We start from the raw sequence: 25,840 nt of genomic DNA, 5'->3' as shown, positions 1-25,840 counted from the left end.
CGCCCTGGGAACAAAGCCGAGCAGCACCGGCAGCGCCAAGAGCAAAGAGCATCAGCAGCGGAACCGCAGGGCTCTGACCCAGAAGAGCTTCAGGCTGGGGAAATGTTTCCGGGGGGAAGGGATGCACTTCCCCCACACCACGCCTACTGCATGTGCTTTCCAATTACGGCACGCGTGCTTTTTCGTTTTAAGGAAAAGGGATGCTTTACATTGCACGTAAATGTTGATATTTCACCTCCACGTATGAAAAGCCTCCTGTTACCCGGGCTACTGACAAACCCACACCACCAGATGCGCTTTATGTGCACATCTGGTTTTAAAAAGGTCACTCGTTGCAGTCACGCAGCCCTGACATAAAGCTGGTACAGAGTACCGAAAGGAGGCAAACGAACCGCCTTCAGCCCCACCGTGGGGCTGCACGAGATCTAAATACCTTCCCTGGGGTCGTTCCCTTTCTCAGCCCCACTTCAGGGCAGCAGCTCCAGCCGCTCCCACCCTGCAGCCAGAACAACCACAGGGCCGGGACACCCAGCCCTACTGATGTTGCTCCACAGCAGCAAGTTGCTGCAGGGATTTCAGCACTTGAGTCCATCCTGTATTCATCCCCTCACAACCCAACATCTCCTTTCCTCATACTGGCTCAGTATAAGCAGGATAAACATTCTGAGTCCCAAGTCTGATAACGCCAACAAGATGAGGATTAGACAAAAATCACGTAGGACAGCAGCAGCCTGCTTGTGCTGCATAACTCCCTGCTTGCTAGGCTTTGTCTGAACACAGCACTCTGCCTGCACCTCCTGCAGTGTCCACAGCCTCTGCTTACAAACAGCAGAAAGCATTAAGCTGCCACCTATGGCCAGGAAGACAACATGCAACACGTTTCAAACCTTCCTGAGGCGCACAAACTAAAAAGCTTTATTTGTGAGCAAGAAAAAAAACAAATTATTGCCATAGCCCACCTGCATGAGATGCTCTGCACCAATTCCACACAGACCCCTGCACTCCAGAAGCAGCGTCCTGAGCAGGACTTTCACGACTCTACCCTGTACCCCAAGAACTGGAATCAATCACAAAGCCCAACTGCAGAGCCAGCAACCAGAAAACACAAATCCAAGCCCACAGCCCAGTGCTGTCCTCAAAGTGCTGAACAAAGTTCAAAACTTTGGTCCACAGAACGGTAAGTTTTCAATAACGGACACAGAAAGCACAGAACATAACAGTTTATTGGGTAAAAAGGACAGCAACTTCAGTTGTACACTTCAGAGAAATTAAAAATAAATAACTGATGTTTTAGAACCGAGTATTTCCATAGTTGCTAATATCTTCAGTGGCCGCGTTTACCAAAGAGGTGCTGCTCGTTACAGCAGTGACTTCCACTGCTGGGAAAATCCACCATGGCTCAAAAAAGCACTTTCAGGTGGACTTCTTGAAGGCATTCCAGAGGGCACTACTGGAGCTGACCACCACCACCACCAGATCCAATTCAGCCTTTCAGAGACGACATTCCAGCTCGCATAATTTCATCCACCAAGAGAATGTTGCTAGCAATCACCGTGCTGGGAACAGTAAATAAACAGAACGTTTGTTTTGGCACAAACAACTCAGCTTTATTCCTACACTGCAAGACAGCTTCCTCTAATAGAGATTCCTTCATTCCACCATGTTACCAATCTTGTCAACCCGTTCCTATTTGAAGTGAAACCACCACAGCACTTACCACGAATGAAGTAGCTGCTTTTTGACATTGTAGTTGTCCCAGATTCCAGCTGCTGCAGCTACCATTGGCTCACCTAGGAAAGAGGCACAACAATCTTTAACCAACCGGTCTCCATAATTCAAGGGAGGAATCCTGCTGCTTAACAATTCCAATTACTTGCTGCGTACAAAGTGCACACACTGCATTTAAGCATTACAAGCAAAGCACACCTGCCAAGGCATTCTGTATTGCCTCCTTCCATGAAGAGCTGAGCCTTCTGCAGTAAGAGCAATCCTACGCTTCACAGAGCTGGTCTGTGATAGTTTTGGCCTCCTAGAAACACTCCTATCCCTCAGCAGCATTGTTTTGCTGCTCTGTATTTACTGCCAAGCTGATTTTATGCGATTCCACGGTTTTAGAAAACTCTTACCAGTGTTCAAGTCAACTCCAATGAGCTGCCCAGATTCTACGTGTTCTGCCTGAACCTTCACCAGTGTTTCCTGGGGATCGTAACCAGAGTTCTGAGCGAGAACCTTGGAGACAAAAACATTACTTCACATTAATGTAAAGAGGCCTCCTGCAGAAAATGCTAAGGATCCCAGAGTGCTTTAGAGTCCCTCTATTCTGGAGGTCTTCATACCTTAGGAATGATGAGGAGAGCATCAGCAAAAGCTTGAACTCCAAGCTGGGCTCTTCCTTTTACACTGGGTTTATGCTTCATAAGAGCATTAGCTACTGCCACTTCCAGTGCACCTGCCCCTGGAATCACACATCCTACAAGGCAAAGCAGTAACACGGAGGCGTCACAATAAGAACTTACTCCAATCTGAAGAGCTAACTTATACACAAGTCATCAGTTTTGAGGAGAGCTGTAGCTGAAACTTACCATCCTCAATCGCATTTTTAACAGCACGCAGACCATCTCTTACTGCATCCTTTATTTGTGTAAGTGTGTGCTTATTGGGTCCCCTGATCAACAGGGTGACAGAGCGAGGGTTGTCACACTTCTCAATGAAGGTGTACTTCTCTTCTCCCTATGAACAGGGTTAGTTATTCACCTTACATACGTTAAGCAAACATGAATAAAAAAATACTGGGCACTTTCAGATTCAGTTCTGAGTAACATCCCAAGAAGTGATGAGAAGCAAAGTCTAGTAGAAAGAACCTAGCAGTATCTTCCTCTCATGTTCTTAACTTCGTGATATTAAAATATGGATCTATCAGTAGGAATAAGCAATGCGACAAGAGCAAATATAAGACACACAGTGGGGTTTAAAATCCCATCTTCATACTGCTTATTTCTGCATTTACTGCATTTCTTCATACTGCTTATTCTAGGAGCTGTACTGCAAGGAAACACCATGCAGTCACATCAATACAGAAGAAAACTTGGGGCCAAGCGATACCAGAAGCATTTAACTTGGCTTCAACTAAAAGCCTCGCTGTACTCACCAGTGTGTACTCATAGACAAGACCTGCATGTCCCAGACAGTCAGGAGTGAGATCCTCCACAGAGTTCATAGCAGTACCACCACACGCAAGGGTCAGTCTGAAAGAGTTCGTTTACTGCTTAGCAATTCTCTCATATTAAGTAAAACATGAAGTCACCAACACGAACCGCAGTATTTCAGCACACAAAATACTGCAGGTCTGGGCTTGCAACAGTTTTGTTTCTTTTAATAAGAAAGCTCTTCACTAAAACAAACCAACCAACCCACAGAATTAAGCCTCTCCAGAAGAGGCATTTACTCCTGGAGCACAGACAGCTTCAATTCCTACGCCCCTCCTTGTACTGAACTTCCCAGTTCGTATCAAATACACTGAGTTACTCTAGTAATGCTCAGACTGAAGATGACTTTTAGCTGACAGCCTTTAAGAGCTGATTCAAGCCAGATGTGACTCACTGCGCAGTCTGGGAGAGCAAGGCATTTACCCCTTCTCTCCCTAGAAGGATACCTTTCCATGTTCCTCCTTTTGGCTCTGCGCAGAGCAACAATTCCTTCTTTTGCAAGCGCATCCAAGGAAAATGGGTCAATTCCCTGGAAACAAAGGAAGGGACCATCAAGGTAAGAAAACAAAGAAACAAATCCCCCCTCAGGTTGGCACTAATAAGTTCTTCCTCAGCACTCAAAGAAATCTCAGGAAGGAACTGCACGTAACTGTGAGTTCATCAACTTCAATTCAGTTATCTGCACGCAATGCACTGCACTAAATGAGTCAAGCACTAAACTTGCCAAGAAAGCCAACATTTCTGCTTATTTTCCCAACTTAGTTATACTCTTTATCTCACCTTCTGGTTAATGACAATAAATCCTTTATCTGAGTCACCACAAACTCTTCTTTTCAAGTCTATGATTTTGCTCACTCTGTCTTCAATGAACTTCCTTTCTGCTTTCACCAGTTTCTCTCTCTCTTCTGCACTTTTGTAGAAGAACCCAGCGCTCACCTCTCTGGAGAGGAAAAAAAAAGCAGTAAGAAAATCAGCTGTCCTCTGTGTCGTAAAGCTAAGCAGCTCAAGGAAGAAGGAATCCTTTCAGTAACATTCTAAAAATCAATATGCAGATTTTATTTCAGTTACTAATTTCCTCTGCTTCCATTTTCTGGAAAAGGGAAGCTCCACCTTTTCCACCCCCACTTCTACACTATCTGCCATGCTCCAGAAGAGCATCTCTGTGGCCCTACTGGTACTTGTTCAAGCACACCTTAAAGGAATTGAAGAACAGAAAATGTGTCTTACATGCTGGTGCTGTGTACTCACGTTTTCTCATACTCTAAAGACACGTTGCAAGTAAGAATATAGGCATCTTCCACCCTTTTCTTCATGTCAGGATGGCGAGCACCGTGATCCAAAACCAGCCCCCTGATCAGCCTGAAAGATCAATGAGCATCTTGTGTGTCAAGATGGTCAGAGACCAGCACTTAATGTAAGCACATACTGCTCGAGATAACCAGCAGTGCCATCATCTAGTATGAACTGTCTGTGAATTCGAGTTAGAAGCAAACAATGATCTTGTTTCCCACTCCCAAGGGCATGCCCACTCACATACAGAAGCATGCCAGAGTGTAAACTGGGACTTTATTCTGGCATGGTGTCTGACTGCAATAGCTACTGAAGAAAGCTAGCGCAGAATTCGTCCATGCCACTGTGAAATATAAGGGCATGAAGAACACCCAGTGAGACAGCTGCAACCCGGTTTTCAGGTACTGATCACTACTGTCTCACAGAAGCTGAAAATATATTAAGCATCCTCAAGACACAGACAGTACCACATGGTTATAAAGCAAACAACCGTGCCCATCCGCACTGAAGTCTGAGCCAGTGTTACTCTTTGCTATTCAAACATCTTGTCAGGATGTCAAGTTCAGTGGCTGGGAAAGTTATGCTGCCAAGATCACTCACGGCTAAAACTTGTATTTCTGCCTTTCTTTCATTCACTCCCTAATGATTTTTCCAACAGCACCTCTGAGACACCCATGTTCATCCAACAGAAAAATGAACCACAGCACAAAAGCCCAAACACACACAAAAAAACCAACCCACTCCAGTTTCAGGATACCATTAAACTGAAGCTTGAGGAGAGCCATTACTTACGTGGTGTCAGTTTCCGATTTATGCTTCATCTCCATGATCTCCACCATGTGAAGGTCAATAGGTTCACCTGGTTTTCTGACCGCCAAAACAGAATCTACTACAGCCTGAAATAGAGGAGGGGGGGATCCCCAGAAGGGCCATCAGACTCTAAAGTGCAAGCTCTATCTACCCTTCTATCTGCTCCTTGCCAAAGGAATAACCCCAGCAGCTTAAAACCTGGAGCACAACACGCAAAAGGGGATGAAGATGCATGGACACTTACTTCTGTTAAGATGTCAGCAAGTTCAGTATGAACTTTAGTACGAAGGGACGTTTTGGCAACATCTATAAGAGTCTCCCTGTCCATTTCCTTGGTTACTTTGACCTGCTCCAAGACTTCAAGTGCCTTTTCCTTTGCGATCTCAAATCCTTCTGCTACTATTCTAGGGTGCAAGCCCTAATGCGAGAAAAGAAGGGACATAATCAGACAACAGTAAGATAAAATAGTGCTTTCCCTGTAAGCAGAACAGGGAGCATACGCACTACAGTGATAAGAAAATGTACTGTCCTTCTGAATACATATAAAAGGAATGCCAATCCTTCCAATGCAGAGGAAAAGCACAGGTTATTCTAGCACAGAATTAAAACCAAGGGAACTATGAAGCACACTTGGGTGTTCACTGTGCAATATAAATTCCTATTCTCCAACTTATACTACCAAAACATCTACTAGCATGGAGTATTTCCTCATTAGCATGCAGGTAAGAAATGTTTTCATTCAAACAAAACAGTCAGAGATAACAGCATGAATCAGGCACAACGTTGTTAAAAGCTACAGTATAAATAAGCAGAACAAGCCTTAGGTCCTCTTTAGCTTTTCTCCATTTTATAAGTTCTCTGACACGCTCATTTTAAGCAGAAAGACGTATTTGATTTCCATGTTTTTGAGCACCAAGCACACTACAAAAAACCAAAGCTGAACAGTCTCAGGTGAAGCTTTTTTACTTGCCCATCTACGAAAGAAACGCTGCACACATACCTCAGAAATATAGAGATCTGCCTGCTTCAGCAGCTCTCCAATGATTAAGACATTTGAGGTGGTACCATCTCCAGTGATGTCATCCTGTGCTGTTGCTACTTTTGCTATCAAGGAGGCTGTGGGGTGTTGTATTTGCTAAACAAAAATAACAAACTGAATAGTAAGTTTTATGGCACTGGTACAGGTAGCAAGTAATCTAAAATTAGCTAACCAAGATTTTTAATGAATAGATGATGGTTTCAATGATTCCTGGCAGTTCGGCTGGTTTCAACACATAATCCCACTTAACAACAAAAGACATTTAGACTTTGACAGTAAATTTCTTGAGCTAATCTATATAATAAGATCTTCTTTTCCCCTTGGGGACCCAAACAGGGACAGTACGTCAGAGAACGGCAGGGAGCTGTGCTGGGGAGGGTGTTAGGAGGTTCCTCACAGAGGGCGGTGGGCACAGAACACGCTCCCCATAGAGCAGCCAATTCAGCCTAACCTCCCACCAGACACACGGTGCCACATCCCACACAAAGGCAGTCGGCTCCCAACCCCCACAGCGCCTCACAGGGACATCCACAAGCAGGCTCCGCACCCCCTGGCCCCCCTCCTCCCACCGCTCACCATTTCCTGCAGCAGCACGTTGCCATCTTTGGTCAGCTTGATGTCTCCGGCCCCCGACACCAGCCTGCGGGCAGCACGAAGAGGGTGAGCGAGCCTCCGAGCGGCCCTCCCCGGCCCCAAGCCCACCGCCAGTCCCACACCCGCCCTCCGCCTCCACTCCCCGCCGCGCAGCCCCGCTCTCCCCTCAGGTCCCAACGGCCGCCCGCGCGCTGAGGCGCACGGCGGGAAGGCCCGGCCCGCCCTCTGAGGGAGCCGCGCGAGGTTCCTCACATCTTCATGGTGCCCTTAGGGCCCAGGTTGGTCCGCAGCACGTCCTGCAGCCCTCGGGCAGCGCTGATGTTCACCGCCAGGGCGGCCTGGGCGCGAGCCACCTCGGCTTTGGGGTTGAGGGCCTTCACCGCCATGGCTGCCGCTCCACGCTAGGCCGGGCCGGGCCGGGATGGGGCGGGAACGAAACGAGCCGCGCCTCCCCGCCCGCCCCTTCTAGAACACTCCGGAGAGCGTGCGCTCCTATTGGTCTGTAGGCCTCCAAAATGCAGCGCCATTGGCTGAGCGGCTTGTCGCTCTGCCCGGAAGCTGCCGCCCTCTCGCTGAGGGGCTGCCGGGAAGCGACGGTTGGGAGGCGGGCGGTCATGGGGGGAGTTGGGATGGGTACTCCGCTCTGTCCGCTGCAGCGAGGGGATGAATGTGTGAACGAGGCTTTTGAACGGGCTGAGATCCTTGGTCGTTCTTATCCCACGCACTCATTATCATGGAATCATTCAGATTGGATCTCAAGTCCCCAAGTCCAAGTCCAGCCCACCGTGCCCACAGCCCTCAGTGCCACCTCTCCATGGCTCTGAAGGCCTGTGGTGACTCCACCGCCTGTCTCATGTGACAGATATCCTAGCCGTGTTCACAGAACCATGAGAATCAATAATTAAACACGCCAATTTAACCTTAGGTTGACAGAATTAATAGTTAAGCGGCATGGATTAATAATCGAAGTGGTTCTTGGTCAAAATCCAGAACTGAGGTTAATCATCTTACCTACCTCATTTTACCTAACAAGGCAGCAGCTCCATCAGTTCAGCACCCTTGCAGCCACCACTTTGCAGCACAGCCCATGTACCTTCCAAGGTTCTGAACGCTCTGCAAGTCTTTAATATGGGGGAAAACTCTCCCCAAGCAATGCTGAGACCTGTGGAAGTAAAACACAGCATTAAAGTTAAGGCATCCTGGTGGAGCGCTGGAAACATTGAGCTTACAGGGCCAGTCCTTGTTGCACAGTGTGCACATAGTAACGGCTTCGAGCTCCCAAGAGACAGAAGATGGATAGTTGTACTTGAGAGCTGCTGCCAGGGCTCCTGACACACACCACAGATTGCACCGTGTTGCCCCATCCAGCCCTATGCCCCCACACACCTGCTTGCTGCACCTGGGGTGGCTGGCAATACCAGGCCTGATGCAACTCTTATTTCATTTTGTAAGGAAAGTGCTTGCCCCCAAAACAATGGATAGCGCGGAATAAATCCTCACACGCCTTCCCACAGTTGGCAGCTTGGGATGCAGAGATTCTGCAATCCACTGCATTGATGCTGAGCAATGCAATGGGCCATTCCTGTTTCCATGCTGCTTCCAGTAGTGAACACTGAGCTAAGGTAGCAAACTCCAAGCTACGAGTAGTAAACCCTAATTGTTGAGTATGATTTTGTACCCAATTTGTACAGTTTTGGGGGAGGTTGACTGAAATGCTCAGTGAGGATCAAGTGTAAGGGCAGGCTCACCAGCCCTGCTGATGTTGGCAGTAGGGTATGGCACTTGCTGGTAACCTGCTCTGCTGTTTTGGGTGAGGATTTCAGGTTTCTGGGCAAAGCGCCATTCACGGCCCATCATTCCAACTCACAAGTCTGGAGGGGACAGATGATAGTATGCGCGGGTTTCTGATTTTTATGTGTTTTAGATAGAGTTGATGTTTGAGAACCATATACTGCAAGTCTGGAGCTTTTTTGGTTGGCAGAGCAGGGTGCACCTCCTGTGAAATCTTTTAATGCTGCTTCTTTAGGATGGAGGCTGCTTTTCTTTCTTCCTTTCTTCCTTACTCTTTTTTTTTTTTTTTTTTTTTTGCTGTAATCATTAAAAATAAACATCGAGCATTGCAAAATGCAGGAAATTACACTAGGTATTTCATAACTGCGCTCCGGAATTCTGTTAATGTTTATTCTTCACTTTTCCTGGGATGCTACCGGCCTGCTGAAAGCAAAAACAAAACCACCCAGCCCTGAGAGGCTGCACTGCTGATATTTAGGGTGCATAGCCTCAGTGCCCAGTTAGAACACCTGAATTCCCAGCACTGCCCCAGTTTCTAGAGCACACACTCAACACACAAACATTTTGCTATTCTTGCTTCTCTGGTTTGTAATTTCTTTTTTGCCAAAATCCTTTCTCCAGGCTGTTTTCAGTAGAGGGCAGCCTTGTCAAACCCATAGGCAGAGCAGCAGGCACGGTGTATTTTATGTTTTCCCTGTTGCTGTTCTGTGACCTGCAGGGCTGATGTCCTGTGGAAAGCAGGAATCTTCCATCCTACACACCTGCAATGCGTAGGGCTGGCTGCTGACACTTCAGGTTCATGGTCTCCACATTTTGCGCAGATGGAGAGGTTCCGCAGTCACATACAGAAGTGCTGAATCCATTTAAGCCATGCTGTTAACTCCTGAGCATTCTCTCCATGCATCCAGTCAGATCTTTCTGTGGTTCTTTCCTGGGTCTGCAGGTAGTTTATGTTACAGTATCATAACATTGCTCATTAGCATTTTCACAGCCAATGCCCACTTTGCTGCATGTTTCAGAAATCACCACAAGCTTTTATTCACTTTTCAGTCTTTTCATTGTGGTTGTTGAACTGTTCTACTTACTTGCTTTTAATGCATAGCACAAATGCAGGGCAGAGGCTTACAAGGCCTAAATTGTCCTTTGGAATCACTGGAGCTGCAACAAATTACACCAGTTTAGAATTGTTAACATGATATTTAAGTGAATTAAATCCAACAGTTCTGTTAAACTAAGCCAAGTAAAGGGAATATCCAGCATGAAATCCCAGTGGTGATTCTCACAAGTGAAATAACACACTGCTTATCTTAGCGGAAAGCAGTGTTCTGCCATCCTTATCAAGATCTGTTTTTATTTAACCTTATTTACACGAACAATTTCTAAACATACTGTGCTGCCACAATAAAACTAACGCAAAGGACCAAACACAACAGCAAACACGTCACCAGTTTTCAGCAAAGGCGCTTGGCACCAGCGTGTCCTGACATGAGAACTTACTGATAGATGCTTACACTGACAAATGTTCATGCGAGTGCTAAGAACATTTGAAAAGACATAAAGGAAGGCATGGGCAGAGAAGCACAGAAAGGGGCTATTGATTCAGTTCACGCTCATAAGATTGAGGAAAATAATGCCAGAATTGCAAAAGAGATCATGCATAGAAAGTGACCGGTGTATCCAGCGGTGCAGAACAATCTTTCCAGATGGGTAGCAGTCATAAGACTCCTATCACAAACAAATAAAAGCAGCTAAATCAGCACTCTGGCTTTCTTGACCTTGAAACAAGTGACTGGCTTCATACTTGTGGCTTGGCAGCGTCCTGTTTGCTAACTGGTGCCCACAGCCATGTTTGCAGAAAGCCCTTCTGCATGATGCCAGAGCACACGCACAGACAGGCTGTGCAGTTTTTCTATTGCCTTTGACAACATTTCATCTGGGTAAACAAAACTGAGCCTTCTTACGAAGCAGATTTGAATTTGCCTTCAAAACTCACGATGAATTTTGATTTCAGATTTCTTTATGTAATAACGCATACTCTGATTTGCTGTCGATTAGAAGCTTAAATGCAATATTGCCATTTAATGCATCTTTCATCTGCAGCGAAAGCAAGCCGTATCCCACACCTCTGATTGCACGCCAAGAGAAACTCCTGACCGCCGCCTGGCAGAGCCCCTCCTCGCCTCTCATCCCTCGTCCTGGAGGTACGTGTGTTTGCTCACACCTGCCTCGCGTCGTGCCCAGCCTGGCAGCACTTCAGCTCCCCATCAGTCGCCCCGGCTGCTCCCTGCCAAGCCATGCCCACCCATGCTGGGAGCGCCCCGCGCTGGGCCCGAGCGGCTCCTCCCCCGACGCAGGCAAGGTTACACCTCTTCCCTACGCCTGTCAGCGAACAGCTGGACTTCTCTGGTTACATGTGTGCAACCATTTAAAAAAAACATCCAGGCCGGCTTACTCAGCAGATTATAAAGAGTGATTTACAAAATGCGGCTTTCTTCCAGATCAGCCCGTGCCGTTGCATTTATGTGACTGAAGGTCTCAGCTGATCCGTTCTTTTCTTGTGCAGCCAAGAGGTTTGCAGCAGCAGCAGCAGCAGCAGCCACGGCCAGTACTATACTGTAAGTCATTGGGAACATTTTTTTTTCTCTCAGTTTGGAAGGGGTTGGCATTTGGTGTATTCAGTTCCATAACACTTAACATATTTTTCTCTCACAGACAATGAACTGTATCTCTTAGGCTGGGGCTGTGTGCTGCTCAGCAAGATGCAGCAGTGTGGTGCCTGCTTTATAGCAGCAGCATGAATGAATGATGCAATCATGCAGGGGGGAAGCATCATCATTTTGGCAGGAAAGGCAAGAGGAGATTGGAGAGCTGGGAGATGTCTATCAACATCCACCAGGTTCCTCCAGCCCTTTTCAGCTACCTTTTAAAATGTGCTTCAATAAATTTGTTGTTGGTACTGCTGTACAGATATCAGCGTGCAGCTGCTAACAATCCATCTCTTGACTTGCACACAGGTTGCTGATACTACCTTTAAAATCTGAACATAAAACCTGGAAGTTAGAAGCAGCCTGGGTGAGTTTAAGGACTGAATGTTTCTATTTTCATATCAAAAACCACAGAAACTCCCAATTTTGGATAGGTTGAACTTTTAAAGTACTTGCAGGAATACATAGCAACAATTTGCTTAAGTATAGCTAATGTGTTTCGATTTATAATCTCTCTTCTTAAGCTTTCAGAACACACTGCTAATATTGAGAATTAAACCTCAACATAACAAAGATGTATTTCCATTCTAATCCCATTTTACAGACGTAGGGCTAGCAACAATGAGGGACTAACAGCTTTGTTTAAACTGCTACCATGGAAGCTCTGCTGTGGATATTCTCATGAGCAGAATCATACCTGGGGTGGGAAAGGTCCTAAGAAAAGATTCAAGAACAAACTTCTCTGACTCTCATAGTCTAAGCAGCAGTTTCCCATCACTGCAATGGGAACAGTTTTATGTGGTTGCGTTTCTGTTAATTTCAGTGCATGTTCAGTGAAACATTACTGGGCTTGAGAACGTATCTCACAGTGACTCTGTTCTCATCCAAACCAGTGAGACTGACTTCACTGGTGCCAGGAAAACAACTCTGGGCAAAGTGAGAACAAAATTGGTCTTCTTGTGCACCCGTAGCTGAAGTGCTCATGCTCACACTGTTAAATGTGAAAGTGAATCAGAATCACAAACATTGCTTGCACACTGAGGATATTCCTGAATGATCCGTTTAAAAAGATATTTTAAGTAGTATTTCATCAAGATCTACTTAATGTTCATTCTTTCTCATAGCAGTAGGTGTGAATATAATACAAAGTGCCAGTTGACAGCAATTCTGAAAGCTCACAGGTGGAGACGCACTGGATATGTTAAGATCTCATCAAATTCTCATCAAAATGCAGCTGCCACAGAACACACAGAGTTCTGGGTGCCACTGCAGGTTCCTTTTCCATTATAGCTAGCAGATACTGCAGATGTTCCAGCTTTTCACAGTGTGGCACATGCCCTTCTTTGACCGGTCAGCAAACAGAAAAGATTACAGTTGTTTTCCTTTAGCATGTGTTCTTACATAATTATTAGGCCTGCTTCTATGACTCTACCCTCTCTGTTACGAAAGAGATCCTATTTCTTGTGGAAATGCCAGTTTTTTTCCAAGTGTTCTAATGCAGTCTGGAGGCACGGAGATCTCATGGAAATGCCATTTTCCCTTTTGATTTCCTTTCTGTCCATTTGCATCTCAACTTTCATCCTACCTCTTTCCCTTTGTCACTTTTCTTACACCTTCTCCAGCTTTTTCTTCGTCCATTGCTTTGTCTCTTTCCAATTTTCTTCCTTCATCTTTTCCCCACTATATTTTATTATCAAACCTGTTGAAGTGTTTGCTGCATGGATACTTTTCCAGCGTGGAAATAATAGAATAGAAATAGATTTCCTATTTGAAGTACAGTGGCTGAGGGTGCAAAGATTTTCTACCCAACTTTTTTTCATACAGAGACAGAACTCATAATTATTAGTTGTGGGAATTTCTTTCTTCTTACCATCTCATGAAAGCATTGATGCATCTAAGCAATAAGATGGTCTGTGTTTCAGAGTAACTGAATCTCTCCCATCCACAGAGGCCCATAACACTCTGGAATTAAAAACTGTTATTCCTTTACTAAATCCTTTAGAGATTTGCCCATGGGGAAGTTTTGCAGAACTTCAGTTCTGTTTCCTCACATTTCCAGATGACACCTACCTGTAGATAAGAATCACAGAATATCTTGAGTTGGAGACCCACAAGGACCATCGAGTCCTGCTTCTGGCTCCATATAGGAACACCCAAAAATCAGTCTCTATTTGAGCTCCAGTGGCTCATTGCTGTGACCACTGCCCTGGAAGCTTGTTGCAGTGCCTGACCATCCTCTCAATGAAGAACCTCTTCCTGATAACCAACATGAATCTTCCCTGTTGCAACTTCATTGGATCATTGAGCCCAACTCCTGACTTCACACAGGGCAACATGAGAGTTAAACCATTTAGCTAGGTGTCCAAACACTTGAACATCTACAGGCTTGGGGCCAAGCCATGACCACTTCCCTGGCCACAGGAGCTACTGTGTCTGTCCTTATTTCCCTTGCAAAGTTACCTGGTGCTGAATTCTAGGCAGTTTCCTGCTCAATGCCATGGCAGGATGGCCTAGTGAAAATTCTGAAAACAAAGAAAGGAGCAGACCCTCATCTACCTGTACTTCCCTTACTCCTGTGGTCTGTTGCTCAATTGCAACTAGCCTTGCCTTATTTACATTTGCTCTCATTTACATTTAGGCTTTGGAAAAAAAAATCACAAGTCACTGAATTGGGTATGTTAGTGTTTGGAGTGGCATTTGCTAACCTCTGGAGGTGGTGGTCAGCCCTAGAGCTTTGCCGACCACAGCAGAAGCACTTTATTTCACTCCAAGCTAACAACCTTTAACTCCTAATATTTGTTTTTCTCACGAGCAAGACTCCCTGCAACAGCTGAATCTTCCCCAAATGTTCTCCAGTACTGTTGATCCAATACGAATTTCACCATTTTACAGTTGATCACAAGATCTCCAACTTGTGTGATGATACATTTCCCACAAATGAGCCTGTGTTTTCTAGGACTCAATGCCTACCTTCAGTTGAACATAGAAGGATTCTGGCAAGTCATACACCAAGGCAGATCAGGAACTATTGCTCAGTTCTGCATTTCAAAAACACAATTCTTCCATTACAATTTGACATTTTTAGGCATTATAAACCATAGCCTGCAACTCTTCAGGAAGAGTCATTGTGTAGAACAAAAAGAAGACAGAGTTAATTCCAGCCACAGTTTTGCACATGTATCCATCGAAATGAGGCTCAAGCAGCGTTTTCATCATTGTAAGGAATATTTAGAGGAGAATTAAGTATGAGAAATGGGGTAGCAGGGAGAAGGAAAAGTTAATGTCTCCTCCTTCCTCCTCCCAGTGTGTCTAACTATAACATTTTTATCAGATTAAAACTGTGAAGACGTTTCCAAAAATACATTTCAAGTTCTCACCAAGGAATCACATAACAGTGCTGTCACCACGCAGCCGTATTGCATCATACTATGGTAATGTTGCAGTGCAGCCTCAGGTTAGCATGAGGCAATGTGACTGCTTTGCATAATAAGGATTCAGTGTTGGAACAACATGACGCAAATGTCACACAACAGTGATGCAACAAGTTTGTCCAGTAGAGCAAATCCTGAAAATTGGCACCAAACCCATGGCTAAATTCTTTATAATTTCCAGTAAGCTGGGAAAAAAAAAACCACAAAACACTACTGACATGCTATTTAAAAAATGTTAGTGCACAAGTAGATGCAAATGGCTGTCAAGCACTGCCTTGAAGTCAAAGCCCTCCTGCTCAGGAAATCAAAATCTTCCACTGAAAGCACAGAACTGTGCTGAGGAGTCAATGTCAAGCCAAGGCTAATGCAAAGTAAACTTGGAATTCACGTTTCACGTGTCCACCTGCTGCCAGGTCTTAGCTCAGAACCAGTCTCTGTCCAAGGGAACACGTGTCACTGAAGTGATTGCTTTCTCTTACGTCATGCTGATGGCCCGTAATAGTTTTTTTTATATGTACAGTGCTATAAATGCAGCAAATAATTCTATAGTGAATGAAGCTGTTAAGGCTGGGTCAGTCTTACAATATGTCTGTGCAGGGAACAGCTCCAATGCACCAAGAACAGAGATCTGTCCAACTATGGGCTGAGTGATATCTGCTCTCCAAATCTCACCCACACCTGCAAGACAAAGCAACGTTAAGGAAGAAACTGCATCACCTTGGCAGTCTTGTGCAAAAGCCACAAACCCATTTTGGTGATTAGAGCCATGTTCAGACCACAAAGCTCAAGCATAGCCCTTTTAAGCAGTCCTGTTTCATGGCTTTGCCTTTAATCTGTCACATGCCTTGCTGTCTTTTCTTTCTTTCTTTTCCATATTTAACACTGGTATCTACCTGGTAAACTGAGATTAACTTACAAATGTGGTTCTTAGCTCTACACAACAGATTTCTCTCCTAAGATTCGGTTGCTTAATTATACAGACTTTTATTTTACCTTTCAATGAGGGACTGAGACAGCAGTTAGCTCGGTTTGATCCCAAATTTCTAAACAGTAGTTAATGCATTGGTCCTTGGTTAAGCAGTGTGTTCTAATGTTGATTTGTGCACCTAAGAACTTAATAAAAATGAAACCTTTAGGAGTTAGCCCAGCAATAATAGTGCAGATTGAACAGCAGCTTTTAATCTGAACGCCCCAAAGCACCTGGACAACCACTTCTGCCTTATGGCAGGAAAAAGACCATCATCTTCAACCAGGCCTAGTGGGAATAAAAGCAAAGGCTTCTATTTGCTGCTTTGACCGTTAGCTATTGAGCTGTGACCTCTCAGTAGGCACACAGAAGTCACTTCAGGAAACAGCACCGATGCTTACCATTGGTGGTCCCTAGATGACTCCTGATGGCGAGCAACTTCAGTATGTTCAGCTCCCAGGCTCTTCCACAGCAAGATACGTAGCAACCGGTCCCCCATTTTCACTGGGTATCTTTTGTGTGCAAAGGATTGTTGGACAAACAGGGGAAAAAAAATGTTGTGGAAATTTGTGGGTGTAAGAGCTCTCATCATGAAAACTGACACAATATATAGGAGGAAAATAAATTAGTTTGAGCAAGAATGAATCAATATGATATGCTGTTACAGCTATTTCTCCTCTAACCCAGAAAAAAGAAAGCATCTGCCACCCAGGTCAATTATACATGAGTCTGGGAGATGCAAAGAGAGAATCAAACTGAACTTCAGCAAAAATGCGGACATGGGACAGATCGAAAGTTGTGTCTAAATGTACAGATTGGTAAATAGTGAGGTCCACACACGATCCCTTATGAAAGCATAAAGCACAAGATTGGAGGGTTGACTAAAAATATTCTGAATAACACCTTGAGCTTCTCATCTGCAGAAGCGCTCAACACCTTCAAGTGAACAGATGTAAAAAGGTAGAAAATAAACCTTTGTCAGGTTTTGTTATGGAAAAAGTTGTGGTTTGGGGTTTGGGAACTTCACTGAACCCCTTAAGGTATCACCACATTATATTAATAGAAAAGGATTGAAATCTTCATGATTTAGGGACTAGCGTTCACTGATGTGCTTAAGGGGCAACTAATGTGATACAGCACATGGGGGATCTGATGAGAAATCAAGATCTATTTGAGTAGCTGAGGCAAGAATAGAGAATTTTGAGTCATGTACAGTAGTTGGCAATCTGATGGTTGAGCAAATGCCAAGTATTACAGCCTTGAACCCATAATGAACATCAATGGGCTGAACCTGCTGAGAGCAAATCAGCAGCTGTCCACAGCTCCACAGCCCACCTATAACGTAAATTGAACATCAGTAGGCAGCAACAGCAGAGAGCAAATCAGCAGCCGAGCCAGACTTCCACCACTGCTCACACTTTGATAAAAGCTGGCTAGGAGGCTGTGCTCGACCCTTCTCGCCACCACCAGATCAGTCGCTCCAATGGCTCAAGACGGAGTCCTGTACTGTGACTCACAGAAAGAATGCATCCTATCTTCTTACAGTAAGAAGGTTCCTAAAAGGATGGCGTCCCTTCTGGAAATGAAAGAAATCTTCCGCAACGCTGATGCAGTGTGCTTTGATGTGGACAGTACAGTCATCAGGGAAGAAGGCATCGATGAGCTTGCCAAGTTCTGCGGAGTTGGAGATGCTGTTGCAGAGATGTATGTATATTTGCTGTTTACTTCACATGAGCAGTGGTAAAAAGTAAGCTTGGATGAGGTTGAGCATAATGAAATAACTCTATTTTTTTTTAAATTCTGAAGCCACTCAACAAGACTATACTAAAATTTTCTGAAGTACATTTCTTTGACATACCAGCATGAGGTGTTAGAACCTTACTATGAGCAGGAGGAGAGGGGACGACTCCTTTCACCTCTTTGTGGCTGATGTTTCCACTGAAACTTGCAGCAAAGTCCTGTTAATTTCAGAGACATCAGTCAGCCTGCAGTTTAGGAACAGTGTTTCCAATGGTTCACATTGCACTCACAGAAAGAACCAGTTTTCCTTTGTGCCACTGGGTCTTACAAGAGCCTGATCTGTGCAGCTCTTCCACCAGTGATTACTACCAACCTTTTCAGTGTACCAGTCTTGTCCTCTACAACATGGGCAGCATGGCATAACTAGAACTAATGAGCTCTTAGCTTATTCCTTGACAGTGCTGTTAAACAAGTCCCTGGGAGAAGCCTCAACTTGTTAAGCGTCACTGATCTGCTGTGTTTGGATCTCAATTCAGGACCCGCAGAGCTATGGGTGGCACTGTGACATTCAAAGCAGCTTTAACAGCACGACTAGGACTCATACGGCCCTCCTATGAACAAGTGCAAAAGTTAATATCTGACAATCCACCTCAGCTAACACCAGGAATACGGTAAGAAAAAACTGGAATAGCCTAATGATCAGTATTCTAAAAATGCATAGAATATATCAACAAAATTCTGTGACATTAGCGAGGCTTTAATGATTAAAAAAAAAATCATGAAGGGCAAATACATACTTAAATATCATCATATGTATATATATAATACATACTTATATTCACCTTTGGGTTTAGAATAAACCTTAATTTATCTGGAAAGGTTTTTCTTGCTATTCAGATTGTTTCAAACAACTGAAATGTTTCCTTTACTATGAATTCTGGCCATAGCTGTAAATCTAAATTCTTTTTGGCACATACAGTAGGTTTAAGACAACACTGTGCTTGTATTTTCTCCTTAAAATGAAGCACATGCTCAGCTTTTTCTGTAGAAGGCATAGCTGGATGCAACCACAAAGGGAACATTGTTTCTGTGTTTAGAATCACATGATTTTCCTTTTCACTCTTTCCCTTTCTTCCTCCCTCTCTGGGTAGCCTCTTTTAAGCCTCCACTTTGCTTTCCAGTATTTAGCATTTCTCCTGTTACTACTATCACTCCTACTGCTTACATCACTGTATGCTGATCTTCCTGCCTCTACAGCCAGCTTTTGTAAAGCTTTTAATTGCGTGCCCTTAAGTCCCACTGACATTAATCATGTCTGAAAACTTCATTCTGTAATTCTGGTGCCTTCTATTACAGAGAGTATTTGGGCAAGCAGTTCTGAGTTAGACAATGTTTGCACTCTGCATACTTCTTAGCCCACTTCTGTGGGCATTTTTGTGCAGTGGTTTTATGTTCTCTACATTCTCTGCTCTTTTTCAGTACCAAAGATTTTTTTTTTTTCATGCTAGTTTTATAATTAGCTTCAGAAAACAATGTGTACTGGATCTGGTCTCATTTGTTCAGGGGAATAAACATGAACAATATGAAAGTGTAAAGGAAACATCTCTAGGCAGTGCTCGTTTCTGAGCAACTAAATACCTGTTTGCCTCTAGACAAGATGGTTTTGCTCAGCTCTTTTCCAGCACAAACTTGCAAAGAAAAGATGGAAAAACTTCTAGGAGCAGATTAGGATGGAGCTGGAAAGCGGCATACACCCTAAGTAAAGTGGATTAACAAAACATATGGATAGCCTTGTTTAGAAAAGATGCATTTTGGCTTTCTTCGTATCCCTTTACACACCTTACATACCAGCTGCTGCCTGGCTCTCACACTTGGTGACTTTCTTTCTTCCAGGGAGCTGGTGAACAGGCTTCATCAACGAGGGGTTCAGGTCTTCCTGGTCTCCGGGGGGTTTCAGAGCATCGTGGAGCACGTGGCCCTACAGCTGAACATTCCTACAGCAAATGTTTTTGCAAACAGGCTGAAGTTTTACTTTAATGGTGAGGTTCCCCTAACAGCTATTTTCTCTACTAATTAGTGCCATTTTTTTGTGTGTTCAAACTGTCAGATATTGTACTACAGATATTGTCCAGACTAAATTGCCTTGTTACAATCCAGCCAGCTCCAAGACTAAGACTGTCTCCAAGTAGGAAAATTACAAGACTTCCCCCAAAAACACGAGTTTAAGTCACTTTTCAGATAAATGAAATAGAGCAGTACTTTTAAACTGCAACTTGTGCCAAAGTTAAAAAGTATTACAGTTGCTGACAGCAGAATTTCATTCACTCTTTCAAGTTTAAAGAGCTTATTACACTTACCTGCTTTCCGAAGCAAACTTCACTTTCAGTGAGTTTGAGGTATGTATGGTGACCAACGAACTTAACTTTAGTGCAGCTGCTTTGGACTTTAAGCTAGTGTAATCAAGTAGAACTGTGGTTAATGTGGTTGGTTCTTACTTAGTGTTTTGTACACTGTTTATACTTCATACTGGATGTGGCTTTTCAAATGTTTAGACCAGAAAGACTGGATTAGAGTGGCTGGGAATGGATTTGACACACTACCATACAGGGTTTCTACTTTTGTCCTAGCATTTCTGCTCATAGCCCACTGAAGACTTAGGTAAAATACTGATTTTTATGCTTACCTTCTGATTACTTCTTCGGAATGCTGATTGTGAAGCTTACAGGACTGCATGTAATTAGCTGCATTCTGAAGAAAACACCATAGGCATTTATCTTTCTGCACTGACATGAAAGTATGCTATGTGTCTCACTCGTCCTTCTACTGTTCTAGGAGAATATGCAGGATTTGATGAAACACAACCAACAGCTGAATCAGGGGGAAAAGGAAAGGTTATCACTCATCTGAAAGAACAGTTCCACTTTAAGAAAGTAGTTATGATTGGAGATGGAGCTACAGACATGGAAGCCTGTCCTCCAGCTGTAAGTATTTAAAAACTGCAGCTTAAATTCCTTATAGGACTTCAAGGAAGAGCTGCAGCACTTCAGGGATCTGTGTAGGCACTTTCCTCTAGAAAAGCTGTGTTGTCTGGTTTCTCTCATCTGAAAACTCAGTAAATGTTCCACTCTCTAAGCCAGGGTGCTGGCTTTGTCCAAGAGAACTGCATAAAGCCTAGCAACTTGCTGCAAATCAAGCTGATAGCATGCCTGCCTTTCCCACCTACACTGCCAGTGTTTGCCTCCACACAGGGCCCTGTACAGAGGTTCCATCACTATCAAGATTCCACTTCTGAACACTAATAAATGGTGCTAAGTATGAAGATCTGACACAGATCTGATGCACGATTTACTTGATACCAGCCTAGCAACAGGGTTCACCTCACTTTGAAGACAGCCCTATCTCAGGGATGGAATAAGTAACTAGAAAAAACAGCTTTTATAAGTGGTCATTTCAGAGACGAGAGATCCTAATGGTGTCACATCTCAGGCACCCTTCTCTACAGAAAAATACCCCAGTGCCCCTGGTTGGCCAGTGTTAGGGGCAGATATCCTTGTGCACAGGAACAAACTCTGAGAGCCACTGCTGATGTGACTGATGGCAGCAGGTCCCTTACCATTAAGTATGTGCGTGATCAAAGGAGCTTATTAATTGCTTAATGTTTTCTACCCGAATGCAAAAAAGCAGCAGTGGAAATTTTGAACATTATTTTCACTGCAGTTGGTTTTCTAAAATCTAGAAAGATGACTGTTCATGGTTAATGATTGAAATCATGGTTAATGTTTACTTTTGGTATCTATGAAATGAGGTAAACAGAGTTAAGATAAACAGAATAGGGATAACTGTGAGGTGCTGCATGCATGTTCAGTGTTAACTCATTCTTGAATAGCAAGGCTCTATGTTGCATCACAGCCACATCAGATTTTCAGCACAAATCTCAGATCTGGACAACCTGGAAGTTACTGTTGCTGCTGGAACAAAACTCCAATAACCAAAGTGGCATGAAATTAGATGTTAATGAAGGTCCTGTTCTTAAATATAGAAATGAATGTGCCAAATAGGGGAAGAGGTGGGGAAGAACACTAATTTTAAAATATAATCTTATAAACAAATTTAATTGCTGAAATGCTCCATACCTTAAACAGGACTGCAATAATATATGTGCCCATTCTTTGTGTTTTGAAGGACTGCTTCATTGGATTTGGAGGAAATGTAATCAGAAAGCAAGTAAAGGAGAAAGCCAAATGGTACATTACTCATTTTGATGAACTGCTAAAGGAACTGGAAGAACGATAAATTATACAGTAGAATAATATATTTAACAGCTGTAAGACATCTATAAAATGCAATTAAACATATATTTGTTTGCAAAGTTGTGTTCTGTTTTTTCTTATGATTCTGAGTGTTGGGTACTTCTCTTATATGAAATGCCTGGTGCAAATGCTCATCAAATCATTTGCAATGAAAATATAAAGATCTTTTGAAAACATCTTCTCCAAAGTGGAAAGGTCAGCTGATTATTCACTCAGAAGTGAAGACCCAAGGTGAGTATCAGTAAGTTAATAACACTTTAATGGACTGGCCCCTGGTTAATGCCATGTACCTGCTGCTGCAAAACCACCGAAGGAAATACCTCTATCTAGTTGTGGTAGCAAAAGAAAAATGAGGTGGCCATCAACAGAAGTTTGTCTAATCAACAATAATATCATCTAAGAGGTAAATAGTTTCCATTCCAAAGAATCTCCAAACTAGGTTAAACAGTGAACATTCAGTAGTATTTCCTACCTATGTAACGTTGACTTCATTAAAATATGGTTACAGGAGAACCTGAGGTGCAGTCTGTTACCCAACATCATGGTTACTCAACCTATGGAGCCTAAAAGACATGAGATGCATGCAAATTCAAGGTATACGCAATATTCATCAGTATCCCAGAAGCATATTTTAAGGCAATTGATGCTCCACCTACCTCATTAAAACACTTACCAGCCAACTCTGAAATGGTAGTTTTGTCAGATGGCAACACTGTTTACATAAGTGTTTTATTTATTTAACAATCTCTTCTCTGTCAACCTATAACTGGATGGAGGCTGACTCACCTATCTTTACAAAATGTCTACTGATTAAGAAAACAGTGGGAAACTTACCTGGTCTCTTTTTTTGCCTCAAGTGTGGATCAACCACCCTCAAACTGTTTGTGCCAGAAGTCTAACCTGTTCTAAACAAGTATTTCTCTGAGGTTTCAGCTAATGAATCCTTGTTTCTTAAGAGTGTCATCTATTGCTACAGTGCCTGATCCAAGCGAGACCTTATGCAGAACTCACTTGATAAATTGTGCTTTTTTTGTCAGCAAATCCCTGATATCTCTTGTGTGTCCTTTTAACCAGCACTGCTGACACACGATAGTACTTTTATTTCCCTGACTTATAAGGATCTCATCTGAGATAATGAAAAAAGCTTGACTAATGACAAAATGAAAGATATGTCTTCCACTTCCATCCACATAATAACGTCACAGGAGAAAGATGGGCTGATAGGACATAACTTGTCCTGGGGACAAAACTCTCTATGCAGGCTCATATGTTCTGTGTGCTTACAAATAAACCTGAAACTGAACATCAGTCTGAATGCTGTAACTCTTAGGTTCACCTCTTCCAACCCACCAAACACTGCATAGATTGGAAGATTAAAAAGTGACATGCTTACCTTCCAGAGCCTCACACTGTCTCCACAAGATAACCACTACTGGCTTGCACAACTTGCACTAAATTTTCTTAATTTAATATGATTAAATCAAGGTGAAGCGATCCTGTCCATATTTAAGCACCACCAGCAATTAAAAGCAATTAAATGTTTTGCCCATTTTGCTGTATCATCAGAAAAGATAGATGGGGAAAGGGGAGAAATAGAGGCATGGATAGTGATGAGTGACAGCTCTCAGCAATGCCACCTCAAGCTTTGGGCAAAAAGCAGAGGCAGTAAGTTACAAACAGTATTTCAACACTAGAAAAGCAGAATGATTAAAAAAAAAAATGAAACAGAAACAAATAGATACAGTCATACTGCGTATTTCTATATAGTTTAATATATCTCCACAAAAGACAAGACAGCCCATAACTGGCAGGCTGCTCACCAGAACTCTTCTAGGAGTATTAAACATAATCTCTTTTAAATTCTCCCTGGGAAGAATCTCAGCCAGCTCCAAGGGCAGCCCATGTACAATCCTGCCTTTGTTTAGGCAAGAGTGCATGGGCAGAACAAGTGTAAACTCCGTCTGCTCTTATTCAGCTCATTTCTGTACAACTGTACAGCTATGAAGCAAAGAAGTGCTTCTGTTTGTTGCAGTTTTCCATTGAATTACAGACACCTAGCTACATGGCTATAGTTAGAGATCCTGCAAACATTGTGACATGCTTCGAGTGTATGTAATTCCACTAACGCCACAGGCAGCAGACGGCGGTACGTGGGGCTTTGTGCCACAGAGATGTTAACATTCACAACAGTACCTCCTGCCAGTGACTGCTATGGAAACACAGCATTATGCCAATGATTTCACAAGAGCTCTTTAGGTCTGACTGTTTAGAAAAAAGTAACACCCCCTCCAGTGGGCCAGCAGCAGGCCCTACCTCCTAGAGCAGGAGGCACCGGAAGGATCGGTTAGTTCAGCGAGCAGCTTTTGTCTGTAAAATACTGGAAAACTAAAACAAAACTAAGAGGGAATAAAGCAGCATGAGGCTACTTTCAATATTACAACCAAGCTACTGGTTTACTTGAACATAACCCATCACAGTAGAGCTGGAGAGTAGCACAGGTTATGAGGCAGAAAACCATTTTGTCTTCAAGTAGGTCTCCTGACTAAGAGCTATGGGGAAGTATGCTGCTTCATATAAAATGTTTTATTTCTACGTGATTATTCATGAGACAGAGTTGCTTTTAGTTCTACCTTCAATTTCCATGAGGGAACTTTTGAAGAAGGACAATTTGTCATCTTTCTAGGAAGACTACAGGACCACTAAAACTTCAGTTTGTGTCTTCATCACAGTGCTATGACTGGATCAGAAATTAGCAATTACCAGAAACTATCACAGGCATTATTCCCTGCTTTCCAATCACTGGAAAGAGACTTCAGTTATGCATTCTGCTAAGAAACGCTGATATTCTGTGAGCCAAAAGAAGAAAGCAAAGTGGGCCATGACACTAAGAGGGAAAAATCACAATAATGTTCACAACAGGAGAAAGCCAACCTCAAAAAAGGCTCAGGCAATGGTAAATAAGGAAAGACTGTCATCATCATTTAGCATGCTAAGGTTTATGAGTTTACCTCACATAGTTATCCTTAACTAAAGTAGCAGGAAGCCGTGCCTCTCCAGTGATGGACACAGCATGAGTTTGCAGCACAGGACGACAACAAGCTCATTTATAACGTGTGGCAACACTACCAAGAATTCTGATCTTAGGTAACACAGAGGCAGGAGGCTTGTGCCATGTGCAGAACGTCCCGTTATTCCTTACAGATTTGACTCATGCAAAACTTAATGGGCCTTAAAATAACAAGAGTTAAGCCCAACTATATTTAATTCCTACTGTTCCTGGCTGAAGGTGAGAAATGTGGATTGCAACAGAATCCACAAAATCCTTTAACTCCAAAAATGTATAAATGTAAAAAATAAATCCTTTTTCTGTCACCAAGATGGTTGGTTATGAGGGTAGGATTACCTGGTGAGCCCTCTAGGAACAAGAAGAAAAGAGAGCATATTGGCAGCAATAACAAGGACTGCAAACTGATGGGTTTGTTTGTTTGTTTGGTTGGTTTGTTTTGCTTTGTTTTTTGTAGCTAAAAGTAGCTCCAGATGTCTGGAAAAGTCCCAAATGACCCAAATGACAGCACTGATCACATAACTCAGCTGAAGTGGTGGCACATGAACCACGCCAAGCTGAGAACTTTAAGCTAATATAGTAGAGAAGTTTACTCAGTAAAATCCCATAATCAGCTGACAACATGTACAGAAAGCAAATATAAAACCAACACAATCAGATCAAATGTTGATTCTGTCCAAGAAGAAGGTAAGAGTGTGGTGTGTTTTACATGAGAACAAGGAAGAAATTAGAACTGAAAAAGCAAAACTTAAGGAGAAAATGAAAAGAAGTATTTTGTATTTACCACCATAGCACTCAAAACATTTAAGAAAAGGGCATATAATGGCAATATTGTAAATTAATTTTGGAGAAAGAGAGCCGAATACTGAGAAATGCTGTCCCTGAAAGTGATA

At 43.3% G+C, this 25,840-nt stretch overlaps 2 protein-coding genes across 2 annotated transcripts; one reads left to right on the top strand and one right to left on the bottom strand.

Annotated features, from left to right (window-relative positions):
- Positions 1–1,236: 1,236 nt before the first annotated feature.
- CCT6A (chaperonin containing TCP1 subunit 6A) lies at positions 1,237–7,325 on the bottom strand (the record flags this gene model as incomplete). Its single annotated transcript, XM_079545019.1, has 14 exons — positions 1,237–1,556; positions 1,718–1,790; positions 2,127–2,229; positions 2,337–2,470; positions 2,583–2,730; positions 3,149–3,245; positions 3,653–3,735; positions 3,987–4,146; positions 4,455–4,565; positions 5,289–5,392; positions 5,551–5,724; positions 6,307–6,441; positions 6,922–6,985; positions 7,192–7,325. 14 exons carry the CDS (start codon positions 7,323–7,325, stop codon positions 1,484–1,486), a joined length of 1,593 nt encoding a protein of 530 aa, XP_079401145.1. The 3' UTR covers positions 1,237–1,483.
- Positions 7,326–17,316: 9,991 nt separating this feature from the next.
- Positions 17,317–21,866, top strand: PSPH (phosphoserine phosphatase; the record flags this gene model as incomplete). Its single annotated transcript, XM_079544927.1, has 5 exons — positions 17,317–17,537; positions 18,110–18,244; positions 19,467–19,612; positions 20,406–20,554; positions 21,756–21,866. The coding sequence occupies 5 exons, from the start codon at positions 17,317–17,319 to the stop codon at positions 21,864–21,866; spliced, it is 762 nt and encodes a 253-aa protein (XP_079401053.1).
- Positions 21,867–25,840: the final 3,974 nt, after the last annotated feature.

The sequence above is a fragment of the Tetrao urogallus genome, assembly GCF_951394365.1.
Source record: "Tetrao urogallus genome assembly, chromosome: 20".
In the NCBI taxonomy this organism is placed as follows: Eukaryota; Metazoa; Chordata; class Aves; order Galliformes; family Phasianidae; genus Tetrao; species Tetrao urogallus.
Note: the sequence above shows the minus strand (reverse complement) of the source record. Positions and strands in the feature narration are given on the sequence as shown.